General features: G+C 40.4%; 1 protein-coding gene across 2 annotated transcripts in view; it reads right to left on the bottom strand.

Moving 5' to 3' along the window:
- The window catches only part of LOC309561901 (putative oxidoreductase ZK1290.5), a 224278-nt gene that overhangs the window by 49755 nt on the left and 150028 nt on the right, over window positions 1–24495 (bottom strand). Inside the window, exons 6-8 of one of the 2 annotated variants that reach the window (XM_082265964.1) lie at window positions 13918–14100; window positions 10686–10745; window positions 3279–3382 (exon numbers count right to left, since the gene is read on the bottom strand). In XM_082265964.1, coding sequence (XP_082122090.1) covers window positions 3287–3382; window positions 10686–10745; window positions 13918–14100 — 339 coding nt within the window. In that variant the 3' untranslated portion in view covers window positions 3279–3286. The remainder of the gene's footprint in view (window positions 1–3278; window positions 3383–10685; window positions 10746–13917; window positions 14101–24495) is intronic. The other variant, XM_082265963.1, reaches the window with a different exon arrangement.

The raw sequence follows: 24495 nt of genomic DNA on the forward strand, positions 1-24495 counted from the left end.
ATACAGCACATTATAAATTGTTTCTGTGGCAAATTAGTTATGGCGATGTATGCAGGTTCTATGCTGCATGTATATGTACTACATGGTTTCAACAGTTACACTTGTTTTGGTTATACTGACTACCAGGGGATGTACTGTATTCTAATGGATACAATGTATGGAACCTGCCTGAGTCGTTTCGATTCTTTTGATTTGAATGTTTTAGGATGCCTAATTTCTAAATTTACAATAAAAAATTATCTGATCAAAAAAAAAAAAAAAAACTACAGAGCTGGTCTAAACCTAAGCATACCTGGTTTAGTAGGATGGCTCTATATAAAATGGAAGTGCTCCCACTCTTCTGTGCGTGTTCCATATTCGTGCCTATAAAGATCACATAATCCTTCTTTCGCTCACGTTGCTCCTCCCTTTCCTGTTAGATCTGGGCTAACTCCTCAGCTTGCCAACAATAAACCGATCCTATGAAATGTAAACTAGAAGGTGGGATGGGTCTATTCCATGTGGAGCTTAAACTAAGACGTCACTTATGACTCAGCTAATTGATGGAATATTGAATGCTTTTCATAAAGCATGGGTCCAGAATAAAGGATCTTTATCTTCTATCCTTCCTGTTTCTTTACCATGGATACACCCTTCCTCTCGTCTTCCTCACAAATCCTTTCCTGTTTGCTTAGCTCCTTTATTGAAGGTATGGGGCTCACTCCTTAAGATGTATACACTGTCATTTTATTAATGCCCTCTGACCCCCATTATAGGAAATACATGATTTCCTCTGGGCTAGTACTGCCCCAGACTACTTAAATGGACCACCCTCTCTCTGGTACATCAAGCTCCAACAGGAAAGGGACTGTGCCACCTGGGCTCTTTTTAGGGAGATTCTGCCCATTTCACTGGCTCACCGGAGATTTCCACTGCTCTCTACATTGCAAAGGCTCCCTACATAGAGTTATATAGCACCTTTCAAAATGTTTTGTTTGCATAGGGAGAGACCATCCAGTCTCCCTGCTTTACACACTTTTGCTATCCTATGCAAGACCTGATCACCCCTCTTACATATCTTAACAGGAAAGAGAACTGGGGTGCAGCCTCTCAGATAATGAGCTCTCTAAGTTTTTGTTCTGACTCATAAGCTCTTTATGGCTAACCGTGGACAAGAAAAAAAACTTTAAAATCTTCACTAGTTGGTATCATTACCCACATTGACTGCACTTCATTTTTTCTCAAACCCCTGACATATGCTGCAGATGTAGCTCTCCATCAGAAACCATGCTACACATTTGGTGGGCACGCCCTCAACTTACTTCTTTCTACACTACCCTATTAGATGAACATGAGCACCTGACAATCACAACTCACAACTTCTTATACCAAACATGTACTCCCTCTTTGGTGGAGAGGTGACATCACACTCTTCATCTTGTCCAATCAGAGAATGCTTTGCATTCATTCAGGGAATGCAAAGCATTCTCTAAACGTCTCCTGTGCTTAGAATAAATTATCCCTGAAGCACGGTACTCCCCCCCTATTTATTTTAAAAATTGAAGTGACTTGAGCAGTTGGAACAATTTCTCATCTGCAATTTGATTTTTGATAGATTGTTCTTTTCTATTGTAACAGATAATATTGTAATACAAATTGTATTAGTGCTGTTTATTTCATACTTTTCAATTTAATGCTCTAAAAGGTTAATGAACACTTTAAAAATCAGTCAATTAAACAATAATGTTCACCTTTCCTTACTGGCTCAGCCGTTCTCGATTTACAAAAAATACCCTGAAAATTGGGGTTAGGTCAGAACTCAGAAAACTGTCTCATTATGTGTGCTTTTATAAAGCAGTCGGGCACTTATGACCCTAGGATTAAAACATTGATACATAGTTCTCTAATACAAAGGAATCCCTGGGGAAGTAAATTGTTACCAATTACATCACCATATCATGTGGCAAGTGGAAACGGCAGGAAGGAACTTATTCAGGGACAGTTGGCATCCCTGAATATAATGACCTTTCAACAAAAGTTTGACAGATCCACATTTCCATGTGAAGTTAATGGAAAGTTTACATATTCATTAACACAGCTTTCAGTATTTGCATAATCGCTCAACTCCTTTCATTTAAGAAGTAACTATAACAATAGTGAAGCAGATAAAGACATAATTTTTTCAAGTTGTAATTCTATTTCAGCTTTCTAAATACACATTCTCTAAAAAAGATTAAGACATATGGAGACACACAATGGGATTCATCTACTAAAAGAGTAGAGCATGTTCACTTTGCAAAGTACATTTTTACTTTCCTTAGGGAATGAGGTAAAATTCCCTTTGCAAACAATATCCAAATATATACAAAGAAAAAAAAACAGGATTTTTTCATGCACATAATTGGATGATTAAAGTCAGCCCAGTTTCTTAGCAAACTAATAAACATGCTTTACTCACCTGTGGCCCCTGAACCTCCTCTTCTGGGGTCCCCCTGCTGGCGAACTTGGCTCCTCCTCTTCTGTGTCTGCCCCCAAAGCAAACAGCATGCTCACTCCCAAGCCGGGCTGTGTCCATTGACATACACAACCCAGCTCAGGCCCACCCAACACTACCCGCCCCCCCAGACCCTGAACCTTCTCTTCTGGGGTCCCACAGCTGGCGAACATGCCTCCTCCTCTTCTGTGTCTGCCCCAAAAGCAAACAGCATGCTCACTCCCAAGCCGAGCTGTGTCCATTGACATACACAACCCGGCTCAGCCCCACCCAACACTACCCGCCCCCCCCAGACCCTGAAACTCCTCTTCTGGGGTCCCCCAGCTGGCGAACTTGCCTCCTCCTCTTCTGTGTCTGCCCCAAAAGCAAACAGCATACTCACTCCCAAGCCAGGCTGTGTCCATTGACATACACAACCCGGCTCAGCCCCACCACCCAACACTACCCCCCCCGCCCCCGTCTCTGCTCACAGTACTTTATTTGACCAATTCCCGTATTTCAGACCAAGTTTCCACAGAGATAGACATTGATAAGAATATTGTATACTTTTATATACAGATTGTAATAAGTTTGTCTAATATGTCCTAATATCTGTCCCAGTTTCAAGTAAATATACTGAAGTGAATTAACAGGCCATAGCTCATCTAGGGATAGTGGAATGTGAGGCCATGTTAACCTTTGGCATTCACCATAACGTATATCTGCCAAAGTGTTTGGCAGAGTGTAGACTCACACACTAGATCTGTCCTGAGAATTATAAGGTTGCAGTAATAAAGAATAAGTATCATTAGTAAATTGTCCAAACCTGTGATGCTAATACAGATTGGAAGGATCCCAGGATACGTGCCGCCCATCATGTAAGGAGTTTAGGGAGAGCATATCCTCGTCTGTTAGTGTAAAACCAAACACCTAAGGGGATGCAGGCAGGTTTATGTATGAGATGGACAAAAACAAAAGTTATATACATACACTATAGGCTAGAACACACATACACACAGTTGGGCTCATATATGAAAAATATTCAGGACAACACTTGATTCGAAAAAACTTTTTTAGTGGATGTGCCAATAAATCAGAAATTAGGAGTTTATAAGAAAAAAAAAGAATGAGGAAATAGTTATCCAATAGGAATACTGTCTGGGACAGCTTTATATGTTTATCTTAGACATCTAATCTGATTTCCCTGCCCCTTCTGTGCTATTTTCATTCTATGATAGCTCAATATATGAGCCCCCTGGGAAGTCAATATGTATTTTGTTACTTAGTAACCCACAAACTGGTTTTAGTAGTGTGTTGGCAATGGTATTTAGCAAGCAAAACTAACTTTTTTCTTTAGTACACACAGCAAACATATGTGGAAGTATAATAAAGGGGTGCAACTAAGAAGAACTCAAGTCAACTGTGCACAAAAGGAGTATGAATATATGAATATGCTAATAAAAAATCCATCCAAATGTTTTAAGGACAACTCTGACAGTACCGCAGTTTGGGCACTGTGGGTGAGTTGGTAAGTGTTTGGGCAACATGCTGAATGAAGGCATGGGTCAGAAGGCAGGATAGTGCCCACTATAGCAAGAAAAGCCGTCTTAACAATGTTATACATTCTTTCAGGCTAAAGAAGTCACTTATGGGGCTACTAATTGAACAGATGATTGGCTACAGAGAAAAATAAAATACTTTTTATGTAGCCTGCAGCCACACTAGGGTTACCTTGGCTTTTTGACTGGAGTTCCTCTTTAAGCATATCTAAACGCAAAAATCAAAATGCATTATATTGCAGCTTACCAATCCTTCCAATCCTGTGGAGGCTGAATTAGGTTTCCTTTTTTTCTGGCATTTTTTTTTTTACCTGGTGAGGCTAGTAAAATACTTCATGTCCTAGGGTGACAACAATCACTCACTGCAGTATATCTACAGTATGTATACCTTCTCTCCTCATCTACCTTACATTCTGGCACATTCTGGAAAAAGCACCCACATTTAGGGTGTAACATGCTCCAGCTCCCCCCCTATCCCTGCATTCCCCCATCTCCCCCTCATCCCACCTACACCCCCCCCCCTAGGAATCTATGAAAGAAGAAACTACAAATCCTGCCTGCCACCATGGCAGATGGCCTGTAGTTCTCAATGAACTGCAAGGGCACTGATGATCACCCTTGTACTTAATTCACACCTCCTCCAGCTTTGTAATTGAAAGCCTATACAGAGGTATGGCCACATAGCTGGAGGACATGTTTGCAGAAACCTGACAATGCACCCCTGCGATCTACTGCAGACACCGCTGAAAAAATAATAAACTTGATTTTTTTTTTTTTTTTTACTTTTAATTAAGTGTTTTCACATTTGACATACCAACAAAGTGGCGATTACAATAGGGCCGTACAACAATAACAATTGGTAGGCATTCTAGAAAAAAAAATACCTACTAACAACTCAATTAAACCTCTCTCCACCCCCTCCTTTCCCTTCCCATCCCCAAAACTTGTCTCTCTTCCCCTCAGGGCTGGAGTAATGAAATAGTATATTTCAATTTCTAAAGCAATTGTATTGTAGCTGGATCGGCCCTTAGGCCAATCCGAACCTGGAAGTACCTTATAAGGTGGATTCAAGCCCAATATAGTAAACTTTAAAACCAAGAAAGTAGAGGCCTCTGTAAATGTAGCTTTTAACAGAAAAATATAAAGCAGCCTCCACATCTAAGGACTAGCAGGCTGCATTACATTTTTTTGGGGGGAGAATTTAGATATCCTTTAATAACATATAATGAACAATATGCAATCTACAAACGCTTATTCAATTATTTTGGGGGTTTATATATGCTTTATTAAGATTTTATGAACAATTTAGAAAGGGCAGACACTTGCATTAAGAACCTGCATGAAATCACATAAGGTAATAACTTCACCATGAGACTTTATAGGTTGACATTTCTGACAAATGACCCAATGTTTTTCAATGTCATTATACATACAGCAATCTGGGTCAGAACTAGGGATCGACCGATTATCGGCAAGGCCGATATATCGAGGGTCAATATTGACTTTTGCCGATATATCTATATCGGCCCCGGAACTGGCCGATATTGCCGATATTCCAAATATTGCTCATGTAAGGGTAACATTTTGTTTACAAATGTTATTGCATATGCCACTTACATTTGTACAAATTAAAGATATAAGCAATTCCACATTAGCAGATCTGCTGGCAGATCGGTATCTCTCACCCACTTCCCATAAGTGATACTGCTCCGTTCGGCATCCATTCAATACTGCTCTGTCTCTCACCCACCCGATACTGATCCGTCTCTCACCCACTTGCCGTAAGTGACACCCAGGTAATACCGCTCCGTCCGGCATACAATGACGATCTTGGAGGTCAAGTGAGTGAGAGACGGATCAGTATCGGGTGGGTGGGAGATGGAGCGGGTGAGAGACAGAGCAGTATTGAGTGGATGCCGAACGAAGCGGTATCACCCGGGTATCACTTACGGCAAGTGGGAGAGAAATACCGATCTGCCAGCAGATCTGCTAACGTGGAATTGCTTATATCTTTAATTTGTACATATGTGAGTGGCACATATGTACCGTCTCTCACCCACTTGCCGTAAGTGACACCCAGGTAATACCGCTCCGTCCGGCATACAATGACGATCTTGGAGGTCAAGTGAGTGAGAGACGGATCAGTATCGGGTGGGTGGGAGATGGAGCGGGTGAGAGACAGAGCAGTATTGAGTGGATGCCGAACGAAGCGGTATCACCCGGGTATCACTTACGGCAAGTGGGAGAGAAATACCGATCTGCCAGCAGATCTGCTAACGTGGAATTGCTTATATCTTTAATTTGTACATATGTGAGTGGCATATTCAATAACATTTGTAAACGGAATTATGCTATGTGACATCATTTTACCCTTACATAAGCATGACCACCTAATGGTTGGAGGAGGAGAAGACTAGTCCCGACTCCCGAACCCTGACATAGGATGTACAAAATATCGGCCCATATCGGGCCATACCGATATGCGATGGCGAAAATATCGGTATCGTCAACGAAAAACCGATATCGGTCGATCCCTAGTCAGAACACATACAGCCTCACATAATACAAACAGGCCTTTTATGATGCTGTACATCATATAAAGAAGGACCTCTAGGTGGTCACCTTGTTATCCTACATCTGTTTAGTATCTTTAGGTAAATTCCAATTGATAAAAGCACTTGTGTATTCTTTGTAGCTTATGAAACTGATGATTAAAAAAAGGAGAGTTGCAATGACATAACTCTGACTGCACTGAATTCCTACACCTAAAATCTGACAAATACAAGGGACAGTTTTAATTCTGTGATATAACCTGTACCATAGGCTTGCATGTAACAATGCTTAGGTATCAATTTAAAAGTGATCTAATCGTGGAATGACTGTAAAACAACTTTTATATGGGCTCATTTATAAGTGAAAACAACATAACAATATAAGCTAACATTTTGTGATAGTGATTCTGTCCCGCTGTTGTTTTAGCCACGGGAGGAGATGACACAATCTGTTTATTTTTCCTGTTATGATTAAGAGAACTGTAAAAACAGCTGTTTGGTTTTTGATAATGGTCACACTGGAGACATATATACAGAGTCTTAGCTATGTCAATCTTATCTTGTAATGACAGGTTTGTTATGTGGCTGCTTTATAAATGAGGCCTGTACAATAATGTCATGAAGGGCAGTGGGTAGAAGGTCCTCTGCCATGAAAGATGGTATAAGCTGCCCTTCTATTCTTCAAGTTAGTTTAACTTATTTTAGTCCTAAGCAAAGCATTGGAGGGTTTAGCTAACCATCTACAGAAGCACCTTTGTTCAAGCTTCGCATAATATTGGTCATTTAGCAGTTTTTGTTTTTCAGAAATGTTATTTTTATGCATTTCGCTGCCAGAAGCTTGACAAAATGCCAAGCCTTAAAACTGTGTGCACCCGGGACATGGCAGCAAACATCGGTACACAATATAGTCCGTAGGAGACGCTTCAAAAGCCCTTATAGGCCATCGGTTTAGATAATATTGGCCTTATTGCGCTCACTCTGGCATGGCGTGGCGATATATACTGTGTAACACAATTGCCGTTTTCATATGTGGGAACTGTCGACATGTGTTTATGTTTGTAGGTGCATGTACAATAAAGATTATTGTTATCATTTAGGAGACCAATATTTATTAGCACATTGTTTTGACAGGCTCTCTATATTAAGATATCGGGGTCCTTTAGACCCCTAATGTCTCTGCTGTCCTCCCTTAAAGCTAATGGAGCAGAGATTGTGCCTCATTAGCTATTTATCTGGCTTCAGCAGCTGGGGAAAGTGACAGCAGAAACTGGAAATGATGGAGGGCACTTCCTAGGGGCCATGAAAGCAATCAGGTGGATGTGCAGCAGTCTGCTTCCATCTGAAAGTCAACAGCCGGCTTGTCAGGTCTACAAGCATTTCCAGTTACTGTAACAGCTGGGAGTGTGTGCTGCCAGTGGCAGCAAAAAGGTTTAATCACAAATGAAGCAATGTTCTCTGTACAATGTGGTGGTTGCACACCCCAGAGCAGAATCTAATAGGAGTTGATTTACTAAAGGCAAGGGATGTTGCACTTTGCAGGAGAATTTTCCCCAGAGCTTAGTGAATGAGGTAAGGCTTTGCTGGCCTGCATCATCCAACCATGGGCCAGAAAAAATCCTGTTTTTTTACTTTCCTTGTTGGCGATTAAGTATTCTTATTAAAAATTGATGTTTCACCACATTCACCATGCTTTGGGGAAAATTCCTTAGCAAAGTACAACTTCCCTCGGAAAGTGAACATTCTTCTTGCCTTTAGTAAACATCCCCATTGTGTCAGTGGTTGCAAAACTACCTTTGACTTTTCTCTTGCCTTCCATCAAAGCTGTGGACAGAAACACTGAAGTGCATTCTTCACAGTATCAGCTAAAACGAACAATATCAACAGCCTTCTATACTTGATGAAGCCACATACAAAAGTATATTTGCAAACAACAATATCAATAATTTAGATATTAGCTAACATTATAAAATTTGCCTTGAACAGGTAGAAACCACTTAAAGTGGTTGTAAACTTACTTTTATAATTTGTACCTATAGGTAAGCCTATAATAAGGCTTACCTATAGGTACTGTAAATATCTCCTAAACTTGCACTGTTTAGGAGATATTTACATTACATGCAGCCGATGACATTATCGGAACATGCACTCCCAGGCTGTTTCTTCAGAGCCCTGTGCCATGACTGGCGGCTCCCGCGCAGGCGCGGGAGTGACGTTACGCAGCTCCGGCCAGTATTACAGCCGAAGTCCACGGACCCGGAAGAAAGACAGGCAAAGATGGATGCGGCCTCCAGCGGGGACGAAGCGGACTTTGTTTGCAGGTGTCACATAATGCGCATTATGCATTTACTTTGCAGGTAAGAAAGAAATAAAGTGCAGGCTTTACTTCCTCTTTAAACCTAAAAAACAAGAATTTTAAATATTGTACCTTACCAGCCGTTAGGTATGGAGATTTTGTTTTTTTTTTCCAGGATTTTTTTTTTTTAACTTCACCTGGTGTTTTTGCCAGCAACATATTTCCTATCCTAGAGTGACAGCACCCACCCGCTGTACTGTATCTATAGAGGAGCAGTGCAGGCACACTAGGACAGGAAGTGAGTTAAGACTACAAAACAAATCTCATTCTCTACATCTCCATAGCCTACAGTGAGAACGGAGTCCTATGATGACATTGCTAACTGGTGCAGCAGAGGTATAATTTCTGGTAGGATCAACAAGTGTTCTTTTGCACTTATCAAACAGATATAATAAAACACTTTCAATGGCATATTTAACAGACTTAAAGTGAACAAATAAAATATGTCATTTGTGAGAGTTTACATATACTTGAAATAGTTGCTAAACAATTGTTGCTATATAGTGCAGAGTACACAAAACATAGTAAATTTGCAAGTAATCTTTTGCTAGCTTCATGGTATGACTTTTTATGTTTTTTTTTGTACAATGTGTCCTAAAGGTCTTAAAAGAGGAGCATGGCCAAAGCTTTTTTGACCATACTTCTTTTGTGGGTCACAGGAATACACTTACTTTTGTTCTCCTGTAACCCAGAGTCATTTAATAGCATGCTATTGCCTGCTAGCAGCTGATGAGATAAAGGTGCTCCAGGCTCTAGAAGGATCCTAAAAACATTGACAGGATCCCCCTGGCTGCCTAACCCACAGCTGGCTCCACCTTCCAGTGTGCTGCTAAGAGCCAGAGCCAGGTGTGCTGGCCTCCTCCCTAGCCTGACACATCAGTGAGCACTGGAGAAGCAGAGCGAAGAGCAGTGATTGACAGTCACTGCTCTCTGCTCTGAGCAGACAGAGCTGAGCGAACAGGGGGTCATGTGATTGCTCAGTTCTCTGTCTAAAGCTGGATACACACTATACAACTTTTGTTGTTTGATTTTCTTTAGATTTACCTTCAATTATGTAGTGCAAGGACCTGCCTAATTGCTCACAAATAAAAAGTGTTTAGGTTTGACCTCATATTATATGGTTTTGGTAAATCTAAAGGAAAAAATCTAAAGAAAACTGTAAAGTGTGTATCCAACTCTAGAGCCAGCATGAGGCAGCTGCACTCCCACCCTGACATTGCAGCATAGAGGTAAATACAGATGATTTTTTTAAAAAATAAACCCATACTTTTTCTCTAGACTGGTTATACGCTAGTATATTTTTTTTTAGTTCAGCTTGCTAAGAGCGTATATCCAGCTGAGGCTATTGTATCCTATCAGAACGCAGCAGGCACTGCTAAACAGTAATTGCAGCTGATTGGCTGGAGTACCTGCTGAACCAAGAATCACCTGCTTGGCTCTTTCAATTTTCTGATAAGAGGATGTCGGGTGGTAGGGTGCCAACCGGACCACCCATTGCTCGAGCTCAGACCAGTTCATCAGGAACTCAATTCAATCAGTGTATAACCAGCTTTATTTAAGAAAACACCTGCATAAAAACAAATCAGAGGTTTCCTTTCATTAACTACATACATTTTTTCATCTTACACTTTCTTGTGTTTTTTTGTGGATACAAGTTTGCAGAAGTCAAACTATGAGTCGTGTTCTACAATGAACATTGACAAGTTCCCACCAACTGCTTAACTCTTTCACACCTATTATAACTACAATGACCAGATGGAGAGGCTCACCTGACAGTTCTCATGGATTCGGCTTTCTTTTGTAGACTTTGGGATAGTGACAATGCCATTCTGAGATCAGAAAAAAAAATACTTGTTACTACTTAATTATGAATAGACTTCCTGTACTATGGAGTAACTTACCAATAAGTAGAACAAGGACTAGATTACTATGTATTAGGAACAGTTTCTATGAATGTATTTGCATCTGCTTGATTAATGTTAAAGTGAATCTATAACTATTTTTTTAAAGTTTTCAATAGACTAGAGAACAGTCAGATCCTTTCCAAGGCTCATAGAACATAGGCTAGATTACTATGTATTAGTTTCCATGAATGTGTTGGCATCTTCCAGATAAAAAATGAAGTGCATCTATAACCATTTTTGTTACATTTTGGATAAAGAACAGTCAGAACCCTTGCAAGGTTTTCTTTGCTCTGTTGAGGATATTTTCCCTATCCGCTTCTCTTAGTGAATATTGTTATCATGACAGAAAAAAGTACAAAGTACAGGGACATTTTTAAACTAAACCCACATCATAAAAAACTATGAATAAATGGTGCATTACATGCTGTTCATACTCAGTCACTATGACATTCATTTTCTGTATTCTACAGAAAACTGGTTGATCCTTCATGTTCCCTATTCATCTAGGGATTTTGCAGCTGTGGTGGCAACTCTGCACATGCTCAGTTTTCAGTGAGTTTCTATGCTGAACATTGCCTCCATATCACATCTGAGCAGCCCATGTGACTACAGAGTCACACATGTGAGCGTGTACACAGTGGTAAAAAAGGCAGCCCATTCTCTCCCTCCTTTCCAGCTAAACAAAATGGGGGGAGGGATATTACATGTAGATTGTTAGAAGCTTCACCTCCCTCTTATTCTAAGACACAGGCTGGAAAGGCGTGACATAGCCTGTGACTGGTAGAAATCTGCCCACACCATGTTATTGCCAAAAAATAATAAAAAAATGAATTTCAAATGTATATTTTGTACGAAAATTTAAATCAATTTATTGATATTAATTATTTTTACTCTGTATTCAAAAGGCTGTTTTTTATATTGATCATGTGACCAGCAGCAGAGGACTAGAAGCCCCTCCTGCTACTGTCTCCCTACAGACAGGCTGGGGAAGAGCTGGGTCATGTGACTGCTGTATATTGTTTAGAAAGGTGGTACTTAGATGTTTTTTTTTTTTTAATAAAATAATTACAGTGCAATAATCCACATACAGAAATAGAAGGGACGATGTAAATTAAATAGTGTGTGTTTAGTATCACTTTAAGAGGAGGATATACTTTGTCATTTAGGGAGGAGGATGTAGAGAGGTGGGGTAGAAATTGTACCAAATTAAGCTAATTGAGATATTTAACCACTTTAGGACCGCTAACTGCGCTGCTACTGCAGCACAGCGGCTCCCATGGGTCCAGCGACGTAGACCTATTTCGCTGGACTCCTAGTGGTCTCGCTTCCGCTGTGTTTAGACACAGTGGGAGTCGGCCGGAGGAGGAGAGGCAGCGATTGCTGCCTCTCTTCCCCGATCGTCGGGAAAGTGTGAGAAGATCCGCTCGCTTGTGTAAACAAAGCAGGCGGATCTTCTCTGTGACAGACAGGGAGAGATCACAGGATTTAGCATAGCTGAACCTGCGATCTCTGTCTGTGTCACAGAACCCCCTCCCCCCACACACGTCAGTAAGCATGAGGCATACATTTAACCCATTGATCACTAACAGTGTTAACCCCTTCCCTGCCAGTGTCATTATTACAGTAACAGTGCATATTTATAGCATCGATTACTGTAGTAATGTCACTGGTCCCCCCAAAAAGTGTCAAAAATGTCAGTTAGGGGTCCAATCTGTCCGCCGCAATGTCGCAGTCCCGCAAAAAATCGCAAATCGCCGCCATTACTAGTATAAAAAAAAACAAAACAATAAAAATGACATAAATCTTTCCCGTAGTTAGTAAACGCGATAACTTTTGCGCAAACCAATCAAAATACGCTTATTGTGATTTTATTTACCAAAAATATGTAGCAGAAAACAAATTGGCCTAAAATGTTAAAAAATTTAGATTTTTACATTTTTTTGGGGGGAATGTTATATATCAGAATGTGAAAAATAGTTTTTTTTTTTCAAAAATTAAAAATCGCACAGGTAATCAAATACCACCAAAATAAAGCTCTATTTGTGGGAAAAAAAAGGATGTAAATTTTATTTGGGTACAGTGTCGCACAATCGCACAATTGTCCGTTAAAGTAACGCAGTGCCGAATCGCAAAATATGGCCTGGTCAGGAAGGGGGTAAAATCTTCCGGGTCTTAAAGTGGATAAAAATACGCTCATTGAGAATTTTTTGTCAAAGACATGTAGTTAAATACATTTTGGCCTAATTATATGCCAAAAATTGAATATATTGGATATGTTTTAACACTCAAAGTAGAAATTTTAAATTTTTTGCAAAATTTTCGCTGTTTTTTTATTAATATTGCAAAAAATAAAAAGCGAAGAGGTGATCAAATACCACCAAAAGAAAGCTCCGTTTCTGGGAAAAAAAAGGATGTAAATTTAGTTTGGGTACAGCATTGCATGACCGCGCAATTGTCAGTTAAATTCGCGCAGTGCCAAGTTGAAAAAAGTGGCCTGGTCATTGAGCAGCAAAATCTTCCGGAGCTAAAGTGGTTAAAGTATAACTAAAAGCATTTTTTTTTAGATTTGGATAGAGTTGTAAAAGAACCACTGACAGATATATATTGCTTCCTGTATCCATGTTAGGGAGATTGGCTCTCTTTAAGGGGATGAAAGTAAATCCACATTTTTTTACTTTCCACCAGAGGATTACAGGAGGAAATCTTCCAATGGGGACACTTCTTCCCAAGACAGCCCTGCAAGAGGGGTCTTCCCTCACATTGGAAAGATATTCTCTCACTTCCCATACAAGACAGGAAGTAAAAAAAAAAATCTCCATAATGAGACACAAATCGAAAAAAACTGGCAGCAGTTTTACTCTCCCCTACTCTATTCAAAATTGAAAATAAGTTTGGGTTTTATATATACTTTAAGTAATAAATGCTCCCTAGTTATTTAGAATAAACAGTTGCCAGAGAACTTGTGTAATTCATAAAGTTTATCAATAACTAATGGAATAAGTTACCAAACCCTTGTAGGTTGGGCAAAACAAATTCTTGCTGTCAAATAAACATATGATCAAATCAGATATAATAAGGTATTATGCTATATATGTACCTGAATGCTCCAGCGTATACAGATCTGCGCTGGTGTTTTCCCATACTGCTTTGCAAGTTTCAAGATACTTGGATGTGTCAAGGCTTGCCCCTTGGCCAATGGACAGTAGCCTTCAAATACAATATTATTTTCCTTACAATAATCCACCAACTCCTGTGGCCTCTGGAAGGGATGGTATTCCACCTGTTAAGACCCCAAAATGTTGTCAGTAGATATTTACTTTGTCTCTCGCATGCAATTTATAGTTTGCAAGCACTTCAAAACACAGTGTTCTGTTACATAAGGAAACAATGCAAAATAGTGAATCAGAAAACAGGAAAAAAAACTGTTAAAGCCCAACTGAACTTTTAATTTAAATCTGCTAAATACATTTCCGATTCATCAAACAAAAGAAGTTCAAAGTCTTACAGCTGTTTAGCCTAAATAGTGAAAACCTTTCCTCAAAAATCATGCTGCAGAGAAAGATCCTTGATCTGTGTGGAAGAACAAAAGTCCGACATACTCTCCACTTAAAGTGGTTGTAAACCCCATTCATGAAATTTGACCTAAGCACAAATTTATGTAGTGTTAACTTATCTCTCTCCAAAGCTCACTTCTGACAAGTTTTCCGAAACATGAGATAACAGCAGCCGAAAATTTGTGTCGGGGAGGGAGCTTAGAGGGAGATAAGCAAGGAGCTTGTCTATTCAAACTACAGCTCTGCGTGTTCCTTTGCCTATGTGAAAGGGAGGGGGAAGGTGGTCCTTCCCTCCAATCAGCTCTCACACACTGTAAGCCCAGACTCCCCACCCACTACTGAAAGAGAAAGAAAGATTTCAAACATGATCTGCACTTTCCAAAGAGTGTAGAAAGGGAAAGACAGCAGATATACAAGTAAAACTTATGTAGGAGTATTTGTTTAATCTTTGGTTATCTTTTAAGGCTATTTACTTCACTGGGTATATGAGAATATTGGACACATGATCATACTTTTATTTTGCATGCTAGTTTCATATCGGAAATTAAGAGTTTACAGCTCTCCAATCCTAAAAAGCATGGGTTTTGCTTACTTTGGAGGCTATGGCTGTTTACTAAAGAAAATTACCTTGGCATACCCTTTTGTTTTGATGCACCTGAAATGTATTTAGCTGAATTAAATGGAAAGTCTAATTGGGCTTTAAATTACAAATACTTAAGACATGTTGTTAAAGTTGATGTGCACCCTCACCTTGTAAAACAAGCAATTTAGTTTAATATAGAAAGAAAGTCAAAACGTGTGTATACATATAAAAAACAAACATTATAAATACCCTTTTCCTTTTTTTTTATAATTAATCACCCTCTGCTCTCAGCTGCATAAGGAGATCAGAAAGCTAGGGAAGGAGAAACAGCAGTATACGGAGCTTCCCAGATTGTGGCTGTGCAGGGGGAGGAGAGCTGTCAGCAAAAGTCTAATCATTGGAGGAAGGCAGGCTGAGGTCCCAGCTTAAAAGTGGTCAGTTTTTAATAGGAAAACAGAGGAACTGACAGGAACAGCAGGGATTTCACATAAGGGAAATAATACATACTTTTTAATACAGACACATATCAGGAATATGAAATGTTGGGGTAAAATACTCTTTATGAACTCTTTTACACTTGTGGCAGCTGCTAGTGCCCTTTAAAAAGCGATCCACAGTGGATGGCTGTTCAGAGAGAGGTTCACAGGTGTCTGGGAGGCAATAGGTAACCTCCACACCACCTGTCTAAACCCTGTAAGCCCACACTACAGCACAGTTGCAGGGCCATTGCAGCATGGTCCCACTCACTTAAAGCAAACCATTGCAGCTGTAGCAACACTAGCTGCTGTGTTGGGTTAAGAGGGGTGGTAAGACTAAGTCTCAACTGCCTATTTTATCACCCCCAACTGCAAGTTTAAATAAGGCCAGGCATTTTATTTAAGCTCTTAGTTTTCTGCTCCAAGGATCCATAGAGCACCCTACTAGGAATATACCTTCTATAGCCAATGCTGTGTAACTTTATCAACAGATTCAAAGTTCTGAAGAAGATCTGACTCTGACTGGTGGCTATGAGATACTTTTTATGGCACTTTTCCACTGCAAGTACCGGCTCGGCTCTACTCGGCCCTGCTTGGCCCGGTTTGCTTTTCCACTGCTGGTACCGCATGGTACGGTGTTGGAACGGTTCGGTACGGTTTGCTTTTCCACTAAAGTAGCACTAAAGTTAAGTGGGTGGGATAACCAGGGGGTGGGTGGGATTCTCTGACCAATCAGTGGCTAGTAGTGACTGCATGCAAAGGATTGTGGGATATGGTACCAGGTATAGTACCTGTTGGAACCACAATCGAGTAGGTACTGTTTTTGAGAGCCGTACCGTTCGGTTCCATGCAGTGGAAAAGCGCCGCCATACCGTACCGTACCGAACCGTTCCTACACCGTACCATGCGGTACCGGCAGTGGAAAAGCACAAAAGCGAGCCGAACCGTTCGGTTCCATGCAGTGGAAAAGCGCCAAAAGTGCTGTCAGTTTATTTTATACCAGGCTTATTGTTTGCAAGAGACAGCAAGGAGACCACAGTGGGTGTGTCTGGGATTCCTCTCCCACATCACAAATCGGGATTCTCAGATCATCAGATTACCACAAACGTGGGGGAGTCTGGAGCACTACAGTAATGCTTAATGAAAAACCAACGGGAAGGTAGGCTGTGTATTTATACATAAATCAAGGTTTGCTTGGAGTTTGCTACTGGTTAAAGTTTTAGTGAGAGAAATTTGCCTATAAAAAGCTAATTTCCTGTATATGTTGTGAATGTGCAGCCTGCTTTTAACCCTAAACCAAAAAAAATGGCTGATAAATAGACCTAAGGTGTTGATTTACAAAAATTGGAGAGTGCAAAATCTGCTGCAGCTCTGCATAGAAACCAATCAGGTTCCAGTTTTTTTTTTTTTTGTTTATCAAAGCTTAATTGAACAATATTAAATTAGAAGCTAATTGGCCACCATGCAGAGCTGCACCAGGTTTTGCACTCTCCAGCATAAGAAAATAAATCCCTATGTCTCTCATGAACACAAAAATGAACTTATCTACACAGAAAATAAAGGCAAAATGTCAAAGTTCTCAAAATACATACAGATCTGGGAACATTTACAAATCCCCCACGTCACTTCTGGGTTGGCGGAACGCCCGTTGGCTCTGTGGCAGTGCGGCATTCATCTCTTTGGGCGAGTGAGCGGTTTATATTGGTAGCTTTCTGGGCCCTTTTATAATGTGAGTGCATTTAACACAGTTTTTATCCATTGAAGTTTTATAAACATGCTACACTATATGCCTTTTATCTTCTGTTTTTTTTTTTTTGTTATACTTGGTGAATGAGAACTACCAGGGATGTCCAGGAGAAGATTTGTTGAAGGACTTTGAGAATCTGGATCCAAGCTTGAGCATTTGTAGGCTGCGTTGTTGACCATATTGGTCTGGTGAGTGCATCATTTATTCGCACATGGTGGAGCACACTGAATTTAAAGAGATGGTCACTCATTTTCTCTTTTTATGGACACTGTGATTGGCAAAACATATTGACCTTTGGACTTTATTGTTATATTTGCATATTTTAAAGTGTTACAAAACCCATGACCCGAAATTCACTATATCTGGTCTCTCACAGTACACAGAACATGAAAATGCAATTATTTTAGTAAATATAAACTGCTAAATACCTTTTCTCACCAGCAGTATATAGTAGTCTTGTGACTTCTATCAGTGTCTGGTTAAAGCTTGTAGGAGCAGTTTTCATTCTCCCCTGATTGTCCTATGAGGCTGCAGGACCACTGACACTCTTGCTGGACAGTGCTGATTGGCCCGCTGCTGAGCACATACACTCTCCCAAGGAAAAAAAAAATAAAAAATCTCTAGCAAAACACACCAAACTAAGCATGTGCAGCTTGCCCCCAAGGCTCTGTTCTATCAGGAGATAGTTTGGGACTATGGAAGAAGGGGAGGATCAGAGAAGACAAGTTCAAAACAGCCTTTTTAAACAATGCGGAGGATTAACCCCTTGGGTTTCATAGTGAGTATAACAAGCATGAGTTACTGCATATACAGACTGATTTTACTTTTGTGGGTTTAGAAACATTTCAAAGCATAACTCCACTTTTGTTGAGAAAAAAAAATTCCCCTCTGGATGATCTCTGTACATTGCAAGGATTTTAACAAACTTTGTTGCAGATCCCTATCTTTTGTTATTCTGAAGAAGTCCCTGTGTGTTTGCCTGTATCCATGTGGAAAAGTGAGTCTAATGGGAGTGCTTTCCTAATTATCAATCAGCTGTGCACCTGCAGGGCACTAATGAGGAAAGCTGCTGGACCTGCATCGCTTTAGTCGTGATTTCCTATTGAAAGTATCTCACCAAAAATAACATTTTTGTTGCAGGGGATGCCTGAAATCTGACTTGTATCTTAGCTTCTGGGAAAATTGGTGAGCCAATCACACAAGCAGGAAGTGATTTTTCTGGGGCCCATTCAGTATACATTCTATGTACAGAAGACCTCCAGGTAGCCATATTGCACTGCATTTTCGGAAAATTACAGAGCTGCAGATTGAAATGGAAAGGTAATTTTTAACTACTTGCCGACCGCCGCAAGTAAATTTACTGCGGCGGTCAGCCCCGGCCAGGCAGAGTGACGTTAATTAACGTCACTCGCCTGTCACTCCTTTTAGAGCCAATAGCGGGCGAGCGCGCGCCCGCTGAGCCGCGTGCCCGCCTCGGCTCATTCACAAAGGAGTGCGGACGTGTGACCGGCGGACCCGATGTCCGCCGGTCACAGTACGATCGCCGGTACAGCGGGAGAAAGGCAGAGCGGCTTATGTAAACAAGCCGCCTGTCATTCTCCCCTGTGTAAAAATGAAGATCAGACGGTTCTACTATGTAGAACCGTTGATCTTTGTTTTTACACTAGGAGACATGTCCCTGCACAGTAAGAATCACGCCCCTAGGACACACTTAACCCCTCCCTGTCCAATACAGTTAACCCCTTCCCTGCCAGTGTCATTTTTGCAGTAACAGTGCATATGTATAGCACTGGTTACTGCATTAATGTCACTGGTACCCCCAAAAGTGTCAAAAATGTCAGTCAAGGGTCTGATCTGTCCGCCGCAATGTCGCAGTACCGCAAAAAAAAATCGCAGATTGCCGCCATTACTTGTTAAAAAAAAAAACACCAAAAATGACAGAAATCTTTCCCTTTGTTAGTAAACGCGATAACTTTTGCGCAAACCAATCAAAATACGCTATCAAAAAAACATATGTAGCGTAAAACAATTTGGCCGAAAATGTTAAAAAATTTTGATTTTTACATTTTTTTTGGGGGGAATTTCATATAAAAAAAAGTGAAAAATATTGTTATTTTTGCAAAAATTACGCTCTTTTTTTGTTTATAGCGCATGATCAAAAAATCGCACAGGTGATCAAATACCACCAAAAGAAAGCTCTGTTTGTGGGAAAAAAAGGACTAGTTTGGGTACAGCGTCGCACGACCGCGCAATTGTCCGTTAAAGTCACGCAGTAAAAAAATCGCAAAAAAACCCCTGGTCAGGAAGGGGGTAAAATCTTCCGGGGCTTAAGTGGTTAAAAACATTCAATTACAATATGATTTGTGCCGCAATTGTATATGCTATATTATTATTTCTTTATTTGCATCCCCCCCCCCCCACGAAAGTGGATTTACCCTTTAAGTTTCCATTTTTGATAATATGGTAATTATGTTAATTTTATTTATCGTGATTCACTTTTGTATTTTAGAAGGCTAGCGCATATCTTGTTTGTAAATGATAATGATACTTAAGTATACATTCACAGCTATATAATCTGCCACATTAAGCCATTTCAAGATCTAAATTACCCATAACAGTGCAAACAATTCTTAGGATAATCAATATCTACTTGCATATAATGGGCAGGAGTGGAAAATGAGATTGCGCGATGACTGAATATGAAAGAGGTAATTGTACTACAGTCTCTATTGTTCTGTATAAGCTTAGGATTCAAGCTGTCAATTTGTTTTTAAGGCCCAATCATTTTGAGTATGGCTTTGGTATACTTTTTAGATCAGTGCTTCTCAACCTTTTTTCAGTCAAGGGACCCTTTAAAGGGGAACTCCACTTTTGTGGGGAAAAAAATCAGCAAATAAAGAAAAACCAATATAGCGTATACAACTGTGACACAAATCATATTGGAATTGATGGTTAATTAAAAATTACCTTTCCTTTTCAATCTGCAGCTGTTGTGATTTTCTGAAATTGCAATTCAGTATGGCTACATGGAGATGTTCTGTACACAGAATGTGTACTGATCATACCCCAGAAACATAATTTCCTGCTTGTGTGATTGGCTCACCAAGATACAAGTCAGATTTCTGGCATCCCCTGCAACACAAATGTCATTTTTGGTGAGATAATCCCCATAGGAACACGTCTAAAGGGATGCAGGCCCAGCAGCTTTCCTCATTAGAGCTCTGCAGCTGCCACAGCTGATAGATAATTATGAAACCACTCCCATTTGACCCACTCAGCACAGAGGCACAGATGAACAAACAGTGATTTCTTCAGAATAAAAAAAGATAGTTATCTGCAACAAAGTTTGTTAAAATCCCTGCAATGTACAGAGATTACCCCGAGGGGATTGTTTTTCCTCAACAAAAGTGGAGTTATACTTTAAAAATGATGGGCAATCCTAAGGCACCTCATTCTAAAATGTAAAAACTATTCTAATAGTCTTACATAATGCAGCAACATCCACACACACACAGGACACCCAATGTTGGAGGGGATTTATTCTTCCAAAGCAAATACGCTTTTGCAAACTGGTACTGACTAGTATTTCCAATGTTTCCCTTCTCCCTTTAGTTTTTCTCCACCAATGTGGCCCCAACGCTAATGGAGAGGGGCAGGAGAGGAGGACACAAGGACGCTATGCAGGCAACTGACATACTCATTATCAACCGATGATGCCATTGGTCGTTAGAACACCGACAGCTAGAAAGATGTAATGGTGCACAATGGAAGCCTGTGGCTTTGTGTAACTAAAAGGCAGGCTTCATCCACATGCCGACTTGTATACAATTTTTGGGCAATTTTTAGGCAATTTACCAAGGCCCCCCTGAGGAACCTCAAGGCACCCTGGTTGAAAACGGCTGTTTTCAATAAACATAAAAAGCATTCTAGTTTTACTGGTCCCTTGTTAACAATAATATCTCTTGTATTGCACTTTTATGGTTGCCTCCTATTTCTGCGAATGTAGCAGCTTGTGATCATTAGATTATAAACTATAGATCTCTATAAAAATAAAATCAAATTTATTAAAGAACGCATGCAGCAGTAAATTGGTGGGAGCCTGGCCCCCATCATAGGACACCCACAGACACATTAGCAATTCACTGCACAGTTTTGCAAAAAGGAGGTTAAGGGACTCTCTCCATTCACAAGCTCTCCTGACATGCTTTGTCCTTTGTAGAAGCCACTTCATTCTGAGACTGAAAAGTCCTGTCCATCTACCCCGGAGCAACAAAAACAAAACTAAAGAACAGTTTGTCCCCAATCCCAGCCAGGGAAAAGGAAGAGCACAACAGTAAGAGAAGCTTGTACAAACCAAGAGAGAAGGGTGACAAGCGAGGAAAAAGGCGAGGAAACTGAGTGGATGGGGGAGGAAAAAAAGAGAAAGGAGATGGGAAAATAGAGAGAGTTCCCACAGAGAGGAAACTCACAGTACCAAGTAGGAAAAATATATTCACTAAAGCACAATGTGTTCCCCCTGTGATAACAACAATGGAAATACTAGAACTACATATATAGAATGCATTGTACCTCTGTTTACATGATCTCATGATATTATTCACCGGTTATGCCTGATGTTCTTCTATAGAACAAACCATAATAATAAATCTGCCCCCCGCAATGTGAGGAGTTTGGATCAAGGGTGGTGAGAATGGGAACTCTATATAGAAAACACAATGCGTATTAGTGAGAACATGGGAGTGAAAGCTAGCTAGAAACATTGAATGACGTTGCCAGACCTGGCCTATAGTAGAAGGGTTAGTGCATCAAAAATTTTAGTTTATTTAGGATGCTGGACAGCCAAGTCATCTGATGATTTCTTAGATGTTTGTTCTCATGTCAGCACATTCATTGTGCCAATTACAAACAAGGTTAGATCTCATTGTTGGATATTAATGTACATTAACTTATATTGTTTGGAAAGAAATAAGAGGACTGTAAAACTCATATTGTAACAGGACAAGTAACAATGCAGCATGGATGGGAAAAAAGCCACGTACTACTGGTATTGTGGACATGTAGAGAGAGAAAACACAGCGCCTTCTAAGTGCAGCAGAAAAGTGATTTTAATGGAGGTATAAAAAACGTTCTCACAAGGGTAAGCTTGTTAAAAGCATGTAGTCTAAGTAAGGATGTCTGGCATCACGATCCTGGGGGTCCTGGGTGGTGGTATCCTTGCAGGTGCTCACAATGTGGGGATTCCTCGGTGGTTGCCACAGTTTCCTGGGTCCGTGGAACGCACGGGAGTCAGCACAGGCGGACCATGACGTCACTTCCTGGTCGCAATGTGTAGACGTGTACAGCAACATGTTGAGGAGCATGCGCTCCTTCAGGCCTGAAGAAGGTGGTATTAAAATCCCTTTTCTGCTGCACTTCTTGTTCCGTCAGAGCTACTTCTACCTCATCCACTAGCAGCCTCTACAGCGAGCAATATCTAAATTTGACTTTCCGTGCTATATCTCCCTATGCGGTTGATCCCCCATATCCACAGCCTGTTGAGTGACTTATTGAACTCTTTATGTGCCAATCACCTTGTTTTTTATTGTGAACATGTATGCTCAGAATCAGAAGGTTCACCTTATCGCCATTTTATAAACCTGGTGTAGTAGCTCATACAATGGGCCTTAAAGAAGAGCTCCAGTCTCCTATGTAAAAATTCAAAGTCAGCAGCTACAAAAACTGTAGCTTCTGGCTTTTTAATAAACAGCCACTCACATGTCCCATGATTCAGCCCTGTGTGTGGCCTAGCCGTTTTCACTTTGTGTGTTTCTCTTTCCCCGGCTCAAGCATCTTTACTATGGGCACCTGGCTGTGACAGCTTGCGGCTTTACAGCCAGGTACCCCCTGTGCAAGCGGCGTGGTCTACTGTGAATGACCTGGCAGTCTTCTGGAAACTGTCACATGTCCCAACAGACTGCAAGGGGGGGGGAGAACATCCACTTCCGATCGTCTAGGACTAGGTGGTCAGAGCCCGAAGTGTGAGTGAGTACCTGTCAAAATCGGCCACCCCTACTAAAGAAGTCTACGCCTTGACGCAACGTGTATAGGGGTGGAGCCTACATGTTGACGTCACATTGTGAGACATATGAGAGAGACTAATGATTTATGCCTGATCAGCTAGCACTACATGTGAGTGTTTTATTCTTTGATTTTATGTGGAACAATAACATTTTAGCTTAACGGAGAGCACTAGATTCTGCCATTTTTTGTTCCCTCTTATATCCGATATTGGGGAGTGTTATCGAGACTCACTGGAGGGAGTGTGAGTGATAGAGGAGTAGAGCGCCAGCAGCATGCCAGATTTATCTCTTGTCCCCAGAGTTGAACCGCTGATTTTGACCCACTGGTCACACAGGGGTCGAAATATGAGGTAAGCAGCCAGACTACACTGGTGGAGGCGAGCACAAACACTCAGATATTTGTTTGCACAAGGTAGATCATTTTGTCGATTTGTTTCCCTAAGTCACATTTTCAACACTTATGGACTTTATATTTCATATGGATATGTGGTTTATATGGTTGAATCTCACAATTTTGTTTTGATTAGTACTGGGTTATATAACAAGATTTTTCTTGTTATTTTTTTATCACATTTTCTTTCACATTTATTGGCGCAGCCCTGTATTTTAGTTTGAAAAAATCAGGTACCCATACCCCCCCCCTCTTCCTCAAAAGCTCCATTTCAAACACAGGAGCGGGGTTAATATAAATGGGCATTTGTTTGCTTGTCTTCAGGAAACAATCCAATGTCATAGCTAAAGGAACTCAGATGCACTCGAGAAAGTGGGGTCTCATGCACACTGGACATTGTTTCGGCTGCTCCTAGTAGCGTTTCGTGCTTTTTTTCCTGACTCAGCTTGTCTGCATGTTAGCCTATGTGTCCATGCACACATAGGCATTTAATAAGTTTAGAGGCAGAAAAAAGTCCCATATACAGTGCATCTAGGAGCAGCAGAGTTTTGGCAGAAAAAATGCTTGACACACCTAAGCGAGTCTAAACACACCTAAGTGTTAGGCACAATTAGCGCTTCAGCATTAATAAATTTCAATGGCCAAAATAAATTATTGATCAAAAGAAAAAATCAGCGCAAAAATACTCTCTATATAGTGCTCTAAAAATGATATATCACCCAAAATGTTGTGACTATAACAAGTGAATTAAGCTAGAAAATATTATCAAATCCTGAAAAAAAATCCTGAAAAAATATTATCCAAAATGTTTGTGCAAATGTGTGCAAAAAACTATGTCAACTATCAATAATAGTTAATGTATAAC

The sequence above is a fragment of the Pelophylax lessonae genome (assembly GCF_965119305.1).
Source record: "Pelophylax lessonae genome assembly, chromosome: 8".
In the NCBI taxonomy this organism is placed as follows: Eukaryota; Metazoa; Chordata; class Amphibia; order Anura; family Ranidae; genus Pelophylax; species Pelophylax lessonae.